Source organism: Otolemur garnettii, unplaced genomic scaffold, assembly GCF_000181295.1.
Source record: "Otolemur garnettii isolate 467f Iridium unplaced genomic scaffold, OtoGar3 scaffold00006, whole genome shotgun sequence".
Taxonomy (NCBI): Eukaryota; Metazoa; Chordata; class Mammalia; order Primates; family Galagidae; genus Otolemur; species Otolemur garnettii.
This window is the reverse complement of record NW_003852401.1, coordinates 19,822,771-19,835,917: the sequence shown is the minus strand read 5'-3', so window position 1 is coordinate 19,835,917 and position 13,147 is coordinate 19,822,771. Positions and strand designations below refer to the sequence as shown.

The 13,147-nt window shown below is 40.1% G+C and overlaps 1 protein-coding gene across 4 annotated transcripts in view; it reads left to right on the top strand.

Moving 5' to 3' along the window:
• KDM4C (lysine demethylase 4C) overlaps nt 1-13,147 on the top strand; it is a 424,788-nt gene that overhangs the window by 368,602 nt on the left and 43,039 nt on the right. For all 4 annotated transcript variants that reach the window (XR_002771056.1, XM_003782886.2, XM_023507997.1 and 1 more), the window contains one exon: nt 11,995-12,165. Coding sequence is in view for 3 of the 4 variants with exons in the window: in XM_003782886.2 (XP_003782934.1) it covers nt 11,995-12,165 (171 nt within the window). In the remaining variant the exon portion in view is untranslated. The remainder of the gene's footprint in view (nt 1-11,994; nt 12,166-13,147) is intronic.

Below are 13,147 nucleotides of genomic sequence, written 5' to 3'. Positions count from 1 at the left end.
TGGCTTTGTCATTTTCCACCATGGTGTGCACTGTGCACCCAGAGAGGGTCAGTACACTGAGGACTTTTCCCGTGGGGGACCACCTGCAGTGAGAAGTCTTTACATGGGACACTTGATACTTGGCACCTTCAAGGACCTTACTGCTGGGAAAAAATCAAGTCTTCCCCTTCAGGGGCCACTTATCTGATTACATTTTTTAGTATAGATAAGGTGTGTTTTCATTTAAATTGACTTGCTCACTTTTTTACATAATTAATATTTCTCAGTTCCCAGGAAATGTTAAGCTTTTCGACAATTTGTACTCTTTAAAAATAATTAAGACACGCAATATCATCTGATAGCTTGTTAAGAATATTAAGTAGTGGTGGTAATCCCACATTTTAACATTAGTATTAGAGTCAAGCACGATGGATACAGTAGAAAAATACAAATGGAATGTGTCAACAGATGCCCAAGGGCAAAGGGTAGTCGACATTGCGACGTCTTGTAAAAGGCAGGATTTTCAGTTCCTTCATGTAGAAAACAGTAATTAGATGCCGTAGTCATAATGAAATCCATAGATACTGACAAAATGTAATGAAAGTCTGTTTTTTAAGTCTATTAACTGCAAACAATGGAAAAGGCAATTAAATGACTGTACTCTCAACATTTCTATCTAAATGTCTGCTCTCCAGGTCTGTGTTGTATGCCCACTGTCAACAAATATGATGTACAAAACTCTGGATTAACTCAAAAGGCTTCTAGAAGCCCCCTGGCAAGAAGCCAGATGCCCTAACTTCTTTGTCCTGCCCTTCCAAGGAACGTTGGAATCCTCTTTGACTCTGACACATTTCTCATGTGTAAATTGATCCTACATCCCTTTCCAGGCAAAATGGGTCATTTCTTGACCATTGCTCATCTGACATTGGCTTGTTTTCTTTCTAAGGTATCCATACCCTCTGTTTTCTTCTCATCCCTCCAGTTATACTGGGTCAGTGGAATTAGACAGTAGTGTCTGAAGACACATAAGAAATTTATTTCCATATTTTTCAATAAAACAGCATTTTAATTTTTCTCTCAGCTGTTACTGAACTGACCTGGCACTCAGGATGTTTTGCTTGGAGCAGGAGGCAGGAAGAATTGAAACCCTCCTCCTTGTGAGCATCAGATAACCTAATGCGTTATTTTTCATTTGTCTGTCCCTCCTGAGTACTAGGTAGTCGTTCCTTTGGTTAAGTTTGTCCTCTTTCCCCAAATATTTCTTAGAAACTTGAAGACAATACAAAGTTTACAAACCTTTATTGTGTATTCAACTTTCAATTAAAAAGTATAAAAAATGTATACCCCAAATCTGCTATCATTTTCATTTTTTGTTGCATATTTGGAGAACAAAGCAGTGTCCCTACTGGATACCAAGAAAGTCATTTTGACCGAGGTTAACTGGACTGTAGATATTAACCTTAGGTGATAGAGGGAACTAGAGGGCTACAGGCCAGAGACAGAAGAAAGTGGTTACAGCCGTAGCGCCATCAGTTCTTTCCTTCCTGCCCACACATGAACCCCATGCACCCTGCTTTGAAGCATAGCATCAGGTACATAGGTTCATTCCACCAACACCAGACAAGCTGACATATGGATATTAGTTTGCTTGATTAATGGTGGAGTTTGATAGATTTAGACTTGGAAGATTTGTCCCCTTTGATTAGAATTAACAAGATAGGCTGAATCTGCCCTGCTCCTGCTACGGATGTGGTAGGGATGGGCAGTTGGAAGCTTTTGGCTGATTTCCCTTCCAATATTCCTTTGGCTGCTTCTCCTGAAATCCAAAGACACTTAGGAAGTGTATGTATTCCCTCTTTCTCTTTTCTCCCCTCATTCTTTTTCATATAAGCCGTGTACCCTAATTATATTTCTTTCTCATTGTGACCACCGTCCTTTGTTGAGGGGTGTGGGTTATAAAAGTTTAATAATAGCCAACATTTATATGATGTCTCATAGTTCATTGTGTGCTTTCCTACACAATACATCATCTCATTTGATCCTCATTGTACCTGGTAGCTATTATGATTGTACCCATTTTACAGATGATGAAAAAGATATTTCTCTAACTTAAGAACATGGCTTCCTGATTTACCTGGGCATCCTTCTTGGTGGTGCATAAAATCAATTAAAGTGTTTAATTAGTTTTGCTTTGTGTTACCTTCTTTTGTTAAGAAAATTTTTATATCGGTTTTAGGCATTCAGCAATTATAATTTAGGGCCAAAAATCCTTATAGGGAACAGTATCATAAAGTGATACCCTATGTCTCTGGTTTCTGTTGGTTAAAATGTTCCATCAGGGGCGGCACCTGTGGCTCAAAAGAGTAGGGTGCTGGCCCCATATACCAGAGATGGCAGGTTCAAACCTGGCCCCAGCCAAAAACTGCAAAAAAAAAAGAAAAAAAAATGTCTTATCAGAGGTCATCTAAAATAAATTGTCACATTTTCTTCTTGTTGAATAAATTCTTTTTCTTTTCATTTTATTTTCTCTAAATTTTATGTCTTCAAATTTTATTATTTTCCCCCAAGACTACTTTGAATATTTTAGATCCTTCACATTTTCATATAAATTGTAGAATCAGCTTGTTAATTTCTACTCACACACACATACACATACCCACACATGTTGGTGTTAATAATTGGAATTGTGTTGAATCTGTTATTCTTCCCAAATTTTACTGTTGCCACTCAGGAAGCCCGAAGAACTCCTGAAATTAAAAAAGCCCAAAGGAAGAGCATTTGGGGCCAAGCATCTGAGGATTCACTTACTCTCTAGCAACTAGTGAAATTGGATGTGACTCTAGGAGAAGCTCATGTTGGGTTTGAGCTTGGCTGTGGGCCCCTGCCGGCCCTGCCAGGCTAACTAATGTGAACTCTGAACTCTGCTTTTTTGCAGTAGGGTGCTTACTACTTAGAATAGGTAGCAGGTGATGCCTGCCTCTTGAGAGGTTCCTATGACAACACAGTGAAGCATATACTCAGCTGTATTTAAAGATGGTCTTCTCTTTCCAGTCCTCTCCACTCAGTAAACAGGACCTCTTACCAGACACCACCACTGAGTTCATGATTCGGATCCAAAAATAATTAGCTTTTCCTCAGTATCCACTGCAGCATAATTGTTATACATCTACAGACGTTTACATGAATAAGACCTTACATCTTCTGGGAAACTGCTTTCCACCATTTCCCACCATGTTATATGTTTGTAGTTAAAAACCCATGAGAAATAAAAGTACATGTGAACAAACAGACATGTAGAAAATTAAAGACTTGTGACACTTTTATGAGTCTACATGTGTGTTTGTGCTGTAAGAGTGATTATTTCTTCAAGAAACCCCAGGGATTTAGGTTTTTCTGGGCAGAAAACTTTTACCTAGCTCTTGTAATTTTATAAACAAAGCTTTCATTTTTACAAGCCAGTTTAGATGAGTAACTTCTGCATAAGTTTGATAAAACAATAATTTTTTGTATTAATTTACTTATTCCAACTCTTGGAGAAATTTTTATAAGGTAGATACTTTGAAAAAAATACAATAATACCTCCTAGGTTATTTCATAGAGAAATAACAAAGTTGAGAAGGTGCGATGGTTTTCTCTTCCCAGTCTCTTCTGTACAAGTGAAAATGTACATTTTGGTCTATTTATTGGCTAAGTGATTTCGTGGGTTTCTTCACCTGTTGTGCCTTGCTGGCTCTATGAGCTTCTACATACATTATTGTATTTGGACATACAACCCCTATTAACGTCATTATGTAGATGGAGAACCCAGTCAAGAATTTTCCCAAGATGACATTTCTGCCCATGGCTCATCTCATCAGACTTGAGGTGACCATCTTCAAGGTATGACATGGGTCTGGTAGGAAGGAGAATGCTATACTGCCCAAGCAGAGGAATCTTCCCTCATTCTGCCACTCAGAACTCCTTCCTTCTGAGCTTTTGCATTAGAGGTTAACTGCCTTCTGTTGTCAGAAATCCAATGCACAGTGATGATATTTGAGAATGCAGTGCATAGCTTACACTCAGGATTTCAGTTATATTCTTGTGTCAGGCTGGGTCACAAAAAATTACCCATTTCAGCCTTCATAGCTTAACCCTTCATGAGGTGCCGTCACTAATGTTCATTTCACTACTGCGTTCTTTTATATCGACAGTATACATAAGCACCATTATATAAATAGCATTATTACCATTTTTATAAGGCTGTTGTTAAAAAGGTTGACTGCTGTGCTGTTAAACATCCCAGATGATGAAAGCTTTTATATAAGTTATTATCAAAATAGATTTTGTTAGAAGATGGGATAAAATTATAATTTTCTTTCACTAAACTCTAGCAAGAGGTTAATAATTTTGTCAGTTTTGAGCATAGGCAGGGGTGGTATTACCAGTGTTTGTTAAGTCCATCCACAGTAGAAATCATATTGCCATTTTAACAAATTTCAAAATGTTTTTCTCATTCATCAAAACTTTGAAATTAGAATATTAATAGTTATCAGAACTGCCTCTAGATATTGGTATTTAATGCATTATTAAAGAAGCGTATTGCAAGTTTATTTTTCCAGTATTATTTCAATATAATTGCTTTTAGTTTTTTGGAACCTGGTGTGTTTATTTTATGCATATGACTTGATGCTGTTTTCTTTTCCTTAATATATGAAAGCATTGTTCTGAGTAGGGGCCTGCATGCTTTACAAGACAACCAAAGTGGTTGATTCACTGAATATTCTACTCTTCCAGTGGCCTTCCTGACAGAAATAGTGGGCTTCCTGGCAGCCTTGGGCCTGGTTCATATGTTTTCTTATGTGTTTTTCCTTCCCTGAAAGACCCTTTCCTTCCCTCATCTGATCTGTCACAGTGCCTTGCACTGTGGTCATCCATGTCCGTCTATGCTACTAGTCCATTAGTGACTATAGAAAAAGGGCTCTCTCATTTATTTTTATTCCTAGCACCTAAGAATGCACCTTATTTGTAATAAACGCTTAGGAATTGCTTGCTTACTTTTTTTTTTTTTTTTTTTGAGACAGACCCTCAAGCTGTCCCCCTGGGTAGAGTGCTGTGGCATCACAGCTCACAGCAACCTCCAACTCCTGGGCCCAAGTGAGTGTCCTGCCTCAGCCTCCCAAGTAGCTGGGACCACAGGCATCTGCCACAAGGTCTGGCTATTTTTGGTTACAGCCGTCATTGTTGTTTGGCGGGCCAGGGCTGGATTCGAATCTGCCACCTTAGGTGTATGTGGCTGGTGCCTTAGCCACTTGAGTCACAGGCGCCAAGCCATAATTGCTTACTTAAATGCCACTCTTTTCACTTCATATCCACCCTTGCATTGCTGTTTCTCTCTGCATTGATTGATAGCTGGTCCTTGGCACTTGCACTTGCAGTTTACTGCTGAAGAATGCTCATCAGGTCAGGAATGATCATTTTCTCATTGGAGTTCAACAGCGCTGGCCTTCAGATTTTTGGATTCAGTCTGTTAGATATTGATGTGCCTTTGGATAAGCCAGTCCAGATATTGGGAACATCTTTTCCTCCTCCTTTAACTTGTAATCATTAGTGGTTAGCCATCTGCTGTCTGAGGTTGGACCCTTTATTTCAACCTGGTAGAGTCTTAGGGAAGTTAGAAAGCTTTGTGAGAAAGGCCTATTAAATTCTAAGCCTACTTCTGGTTAAAGGCAATGTGATATCAGTGGAGAGAAAATTCTTCTACATTTAGACAACTAGAGCTTATTATTGGTGCTGTCCCTTAAAAGGTGGCTTAGTGTGATGGGAAGGACAATAGGAGTCGTGAATTCCCAAAGACTTGATGATATTTTCTTTTCCTTCCCTGAGATCGTAGAAAGGTCACTTGACTTTACCTCAGTTACATCATCTAGTTGTCCCAAAGAACAACCACCTCGCAAAGTTATCAGGAGAACTTAATAAATCCATATGTTTAGACAATATGTTGAAAACTCTAGATGCGGTACTGTTTCCCAGGAACTCTTGATGCTTTTGTGGAATTTCAATAACATTTTCTTAACACCCCCAATATCTCTAACTGGCGCTAGTATTTCTTAAAATGAAATATATACATACATCATTGTTTGTTTGTTTCTGCTTAGTTCATGCTAAGGAAAATTCAGCTTTCACAGTGTTAGCTTGAACACTGATCTTCAAAACACCATGGCCGTTTCTTCAATCTGATGGAGTCCCTTGTACAATGTCTGTCTTCTCTGATCAGAAATGACATTATTAACATCAATAGATTCTGGCAGGAATTATTTTTAAGGATGTATAATCACTTATGAAGTATGCTTTTCAATAAATTTTTCCTGCAAAAATACATCAGAAATCCTATCAAAATAGCATTATGAAAGAATCCATTTTCCTTAGTATTCTTCATGAAACGGTCATGCTTGATACTTATAAGAATTTTTATTCAGAGGAAGGTTGTATATTTTAATTTGTGTGTTGGCCATTTTTCTAACCAGGCAATCTGCATAAATTTCATCTCCTAAGCAAGAAGAAAATGGTTGTAATCTAGAGTCAGCCTTTTCCTTATAAAGCTTGCATCACCTTTCTTTTCCCTGACTGACTCTTCTACTTTCCAGACCCTGTGAATTTCACCATGGACTGTCTTCATTTTCTTCCCCTACTCACATACATGGCCACCCGCCCAAAGAAAGAGGAACATCTTTCTAAAACGCCCCTTTGCTTCTCTTTGCCCTTTCCTGGACTTTGAATGAATGGAATCCATCCTCTTCTGTTTTGAAAATGCATCTGTACCCATGGTCACAGTTCATTCACTCACTGGCTCACTCACCCCCCATTCATTCATTCATTTATTTGTTGTTTATCTGGCAGCAACAGTGTTACAGACACTGCTTGGTGCTGCATATAAAAAGACCCACACCGGCACTGACTCATGAATTTAACCCATTGTAGAGGGATAGTGATTGAAAAGATCATGTGGCTAGGACCTTAAGAGAGGTGTAATTAAAGTCTTTGGAAGCTGTGGGGATGGGGGCAGGACACCACACTATGCCTTCCCTCCTAGGGATCATAGCCACGTCTCAAGGTTGACAAGAGTCTGAGGCTGGGAAGTTCAGCTGCTGCATGTCTTCCCCTGTGATGACGTAAGGCTGGACTGGGCCTTGTGTGTGTGAGGTGAGGGTGCTGCTGAGTCACACATGCTGATTACTGAGGTAGATGCTAGGAAAGAGTGGTTTATTGACCTGGGGCTAAGGTTTCAGGTAGGCTCTCCAGGGCCTAAAATGAAGCCAGTTAGCATTTGTTGAGAACCTCCTACCTGTGAGTCCAGATATATTATGTATTTCATCCTTTTTTATAGCAAACCTTTGAGGTAAGGATTATCCCTGCCACAGATGAGCAAACTGAGGCTGATGAAGGTTAAGTAACATCCATGAGATCTCACAGCTGGTGGGAATCAGAGCATGGAATTCAAATCCGTATTGTCTTCTTTCAGGGCAACCAATTTTTATTAAATTTTAATTCCAATAAAATTCTAATAAAATATACACTAAAGAACTAATATACCAGTACAAGAATCACTTGTAATTCTGATCATGCATGTTTCTTAGTTGGACAAGAGAGGCAACATCTGTAGGAAAGTTCTGCCAGGATGAGCCCTGCCTGTCCCCCTATCAGAGTCAGGCTGCTGACTGTGCCTGCATCCGCAGTGAACGTGAGCTCCTGGAGGCACTTGTGAACTGTGCAACCTTAAGTAGCTGTTACAGAACTCTGCAGACTGTGCCTTCATGCATATTAATTATTATATCTGAGTCGTTCCTTTACTCTGAAAGGTTAGATACATTTAAAGGGGAGTGATTGGGGAAATAAAGTAGGAAGCTGGCTAATTATTTTAGCACATGTAGTATACTATTTGTTGCCTAGCTGTTGAAGATTTTTATTTCAAGCACAGTGCCTTTTAATCAGATAAGCTGCTTTCTGTTGTACTTTGTCAAAACGTACACACACCTAAAAGTACAGAAAATTTGCCCAGCCACCTCAGTCATTGGGGGAGTTATTTCAAGGAGGAAAGTTTCCTTTTGTTAGGAAGTCCCTTAGGAACATTCCTATTGGGAGGGGCTTGCCTGCCCATCTGTATCACTTGTCCTCAGTTCCTTCCTGCAGGCCTCATCCCCTGCTGTACTCCTGAGTAACCTCCACCAGCCCTGTGGCCATATGGGCCTGGATCCCTTGTCCTCTATCCTAACCCCTCAGTGGCTTCCTTAGGCTCCTGGGATAACAGACTCCTCAGGATGGCGTTAAGAAGGGCGCTGCTCCACCCCTCAGTGGCCTGACCCCTGGACCCTGGGCCATTTCTCCAGTTCCTCCTACCTTCCACACAATAGTAAGAGCTCTTGAAGTTCCCAACCAGAAGCGTCTGTTTCCTTTGTTTGGTGCCCAGCACTCTGCTGCACTGAGGCCACGGGATGGCCTGTTGCACAGAAGAGTGCAGAGCCCTGCTACAGGCCAGGAGGGCTCCCATCAGTCTACTCCCTTGCCACCTGGGAAGTGACTCCATAGCACACTGGGTGTGCTTGTTCCAGGAAACAGGAATCGGGTCTAAGTGTTTTTTATATATTCGAATCTCCAGCACCAGGTGAGGTGCTCCGTGCCCACTGTCTAGTTGCAAATGACTATTGAAGAAACTAGTGAATGACTTTCGGGGAATGTCTTCTTTGGTTTCTAGAATAAAAAGATCAAGCATAGCACATTATGCCCTGCAAAATGTTTTTTGAAATAGGAGGGAAAAAACAAGCAAAACCTCTGATGGATGTGTGACTCTGAATGACAAACTATTTTCTAGAAGTGTGCTATTTTTCTTCTTTTGTTCTTGTCCCTCTATCTCTGTCTCCCTCTCTCCCTCTTTCTGACAGAGCATTACTCTTTTGCCCAGGCTAGAGTGCTGTTGCATCAGTCTAGCTCACAGCAACCGCAAACTCCTGGCTTCAAGCAGTCCTCCTGCTTCAGCCTTCCAAGTAGCTGGGACTACCAGCACGTGCCACAACACTCAGCTAATTTTTCTATTCCTATTAGAGACGAGGTCTGGCTCTTGCTTAGGCTGCTCTTGAACTCCTGAGCTTATGTGATCCTCCCGCCTCAGCCATCCAGAGTGCTAGGGCCACTGTGCCTGGCCCTCCAGTAGTGTTCTAAATATCCCTGCAAGAAAATACTAGGATTTAATGAATCCTAGCTTTCTGCAGGTACATAACAATCTAGGATACTGTTGGTACTTGGGGAATTATGAGGCTGTGCCAGCCAGGGTCCAGTCAGCAAAAGGCCCAGACCTGCCCAGGTACTTGATCCAGGGTCTTCCTAGCAGTCACAGCTGATGGCATCGGATGAATCAGAGTTGATGAGTGAGACTTTTGAGTTGCAGAGAAAAGGGGAGCAGTACTTGGGAAAGAACTTCGGCATAAGGTGTTGACTGCAGTCTTTGCCTGGCCTGTAGGGTTTTGTAGGAGTTCCTAAAAGGGGGACATTAGCCTTATCTTGAAAAACAACCTCAAACACAACAAACTATTAATATTATTTCTGAAACACTTAATATAAGCCAGTCACTGTACCAAGCATTTCTTTTTTTCCATTTCTCTTCTAACTCCAAGTTGTAGAACCTGACAATCATTTCTGAGAAAAATCTTTTATCCTGAAGTCTTACGTTTCCCTAGTGTGATGAGACCCTGAGACCCTGGTTTTCCAGGAGGCTAGGAACGTGTGTGGAAGGAGAAGAAGGGAAAGGAACTCATACTTATACTTAGAAAGCATTGCAGCCCAGTTGCTGTGATCATGAGTTGATAATTGAACTTGATCCTTAATGCTTAACCTAAAAATGAAGTCATTTGTCATATTGGTTAGGTTTTCTAGTTAAAACTACAGTATAGCTCTCTCACAAGTCTTTAGAAATTGGGTATTTTTAAGGATTGCAGAAATGAGTAAATGGGTCATATTGTTGAAGCTAAGGTTTTCAAAGGAGGGACAGACAAATACAGAGTAGGAGGAGGCAAGAATGATCCCCGTAGGGATGAGCAGGGATATTCCTCTGCACTGGTTATTTCTAATACAGGTGTGTATAACGCACACATTTGTGTACATGTGTCTGTGTGTGTACATACATGTATTTCCCTGCTCTGTCCACAGAAAGGGTGAAGCAGCCAAGAAAACCCTGGAGTGAGAGCACACCTAAGCAGCTGGGTCTTAGTCTCTACCATCACTTCACTCTAAAGTGAAACACATTCTTGGAATGGCTAATTTCAGTGCTGGGGCAAGATGATCCTAGAACATCTTATCAGGCCAGATAGTAAGGAACTGCCTTAAGAAAAAAAGATGTCATAAGGATATGAGAGCCAGCATGAATGGGGACATTATTGGCCAAATCTGGGATAATTTAAGTGTGGTGGAGATGGTGGTGCAGGAAACGTCAACATACCACACATTACAGTAACAGCCAGGCAACACTTAGCAATGGATGCCAAGGGTCAATGGAGACGGACAAGGAACACAATATTTACAGTGATACAGTGTCTCCCACAGACTGCGTATTAGTGTAAGAGAAAATAATAATATCACCATTGAGGGGCAAACAAACATCTTGTGCCTCCAGATGAAATACCCTGAGAAGGACACAGCATCACCTATGTGGGATTTCTGGCCCAGATGTATAACCTGAGTCTAATCATGAGGAAACAGCACACAGATTCTCTAGTAAGAAGTAAACAGAGGAGAAATCAATCATATCCTTCCAACCGTTACTCAAAAAAACTACAAAACAAAGGCTGAGGAGATTATCCAGATCAAAGGAGACTAAAGAGATGTGGCAACTAGATGCAATACTGGACTCTAGCCTGGATTTTATACTTGGTACTTGGGATTTTGGGATCAGGGGAGAGGGATGCCATAAAGGTTGTTATTGATCAGTTGACCAACTGGAATATGAGTGGCAGATTAAAGTATCATACCAATTGTTCGATGCAGTTCAATTCACAATTGCTAAGTCATGGAAGAAGCCCAAGTGCCCATCAACTCATGAATGGATTAAATTATGGCATATGTATACCATGGAATACTATGCAGCATCTAAAAAAGATGGGAGACTTTACCTCTTTTATATTTACATGGATGGAGCTGGATAATATTCTTCTTAGTAAAGTATCTCAAGAATGGAAAAAAAAATCCAGTGTATTCAGTACTACTATGAAACCAATTTATAATCACTCACACTTTGTCATATGAAAGATGAATCACAACTATAGCCCAGGATGAAAGAGGGAAAGGGGAGAGGGATGGGAAGAGAGGAGGGTGGTTCAATAGAGGGAGGGTTAATGGTGGGACCACACCTATGGAGCATATTGCAAGGGTACAAGTCAAATCTATCAAGTATAGAACACAAATGTCTTGATGCTGTGATTAAGTAAATGAGGTGAAAGCTATGTTAATTAGTAGGATGTAAGCACTCTAATTTGTACAAATAATCAACACATTGAATCCCACAAAGGCATAAATGTATTCATGATCTATGTATATAATCATAGAATAAAATAAATAATAATATAATAGTAATATAAATCATATCAGTGTTTGATTTCCTGAAATTGAGAGCCGTATTGGAGCTGTGGTTATACTAGAGAGTATCTTTATTCTTAGCAAATAGACACTGAAGTATTTGGGGGGGGAGGAAGAACCTCAGCTTACTCATAAATGGTTTAAGAGAAACAAATATGTTTATTATACACACAAACATACATTCTCTCTCTTTGTACATATACACAAATATATATATATGTATATTTTCACACACAAATGATAAATGAATCTGAGTGTTGTTTTTCTATAAGTTTGAAATTAAGTTAAAAAAATTAAATCTCAGCCAAATCAGTGATTGTTTTCTACATAAATATATATTTTTTAATTTTCTGTTCTTTCTTTTCCTTTCCTCTTCCTTCTTCCTTCTCTTTCCCTCTTCTCTGTCCTCCCTTTTAGAAGTCCAAGGCCTGTGAGAGGACCCTGTCTGTGGGCCAGACAGTCATCACGAAGCATCGGAACACCCGGTATTACAGCTGCAGAGTGATAGAGGTGACATCACAAACCTTCTATGAGGTCATGTTTGATGATGGCTCCTTCAGCAGAGACACATTTCCTGAGGATATCGTGGTAAGTAGGTTTCCTTGGGTGTCTGCTATCCAGTGTGCTTTTTGTAAAATCAAAAGCAGCTGAACCCTCCAGAAAAAAAAAAGTGGCTTTTTTTAGTAGCCCATTCACTTGGTATTCATGGCTTTCATCATTTAAATAATATCCAAGTGAAGTGACCCATCTCCCAAATTCCTTTGAGTGAGAAATGCTGTTTGGCCAGGAAATATAAATGTTGTTTTTGTTTGTTCATATTGCTACAACAAAATACCCAAGACTGTGTAATTTATAAAGAACAGAAATTTGTTCCTCACAGTTGTAGAGGCTGGGAAGTCCAAGATCAAGGCACTGGGCTTTGATCTGGTGAGGACCTTCTCGCATCCTCCTTGTGTAGCAAGCTCACTGAATGCTGGGGGAAGCCTTTGTTAGAAGTCTCTGGTTCATGAGGGAGCTGTTCTCATGGCCTCGTTACCTCTTAGAAGCCCTGCCTCTTTCTTAATACTGTCACATTGGCAACACTTGAATTTTGGAGGACACACATTAAACTGATAGCAGATGTGAATTCGCCTGTTCTTTTCTGTTATAAAGTGTTACCAAATTTTAATTCCTTTATGACTTTTCTTTATGCTTAACCAGAGATTGTCGCTCTTATTAATATGATTTGACAGTGTGTTTAAATCTTTGTATGTTTCATACGGAGTAACAAAAATCACAGAGGAAAAAGGCTGTGACTTTTACTGAGTTTGTTAATCCTGGCCAAGACCAGGAAGACACTGTGTGTGTGTCTGTTGGTCTGTCTCCATCTCCTCCTTCTGTGTCCTCTCAGTGAACCCCATGGTGTTTATTCCGAGGAACTCATGAATATATGGGGATGGAGTTTATTCAGAGGAACTAGTGAATGTATATTGGGATGGAGTTTATTCAGAGGAACTAGTGAATGTATATGGGGGTGGAGTTTATTCAGAGGAACTAGTGAATGTATATAGGGGTGGAGTTTATTCAGAGG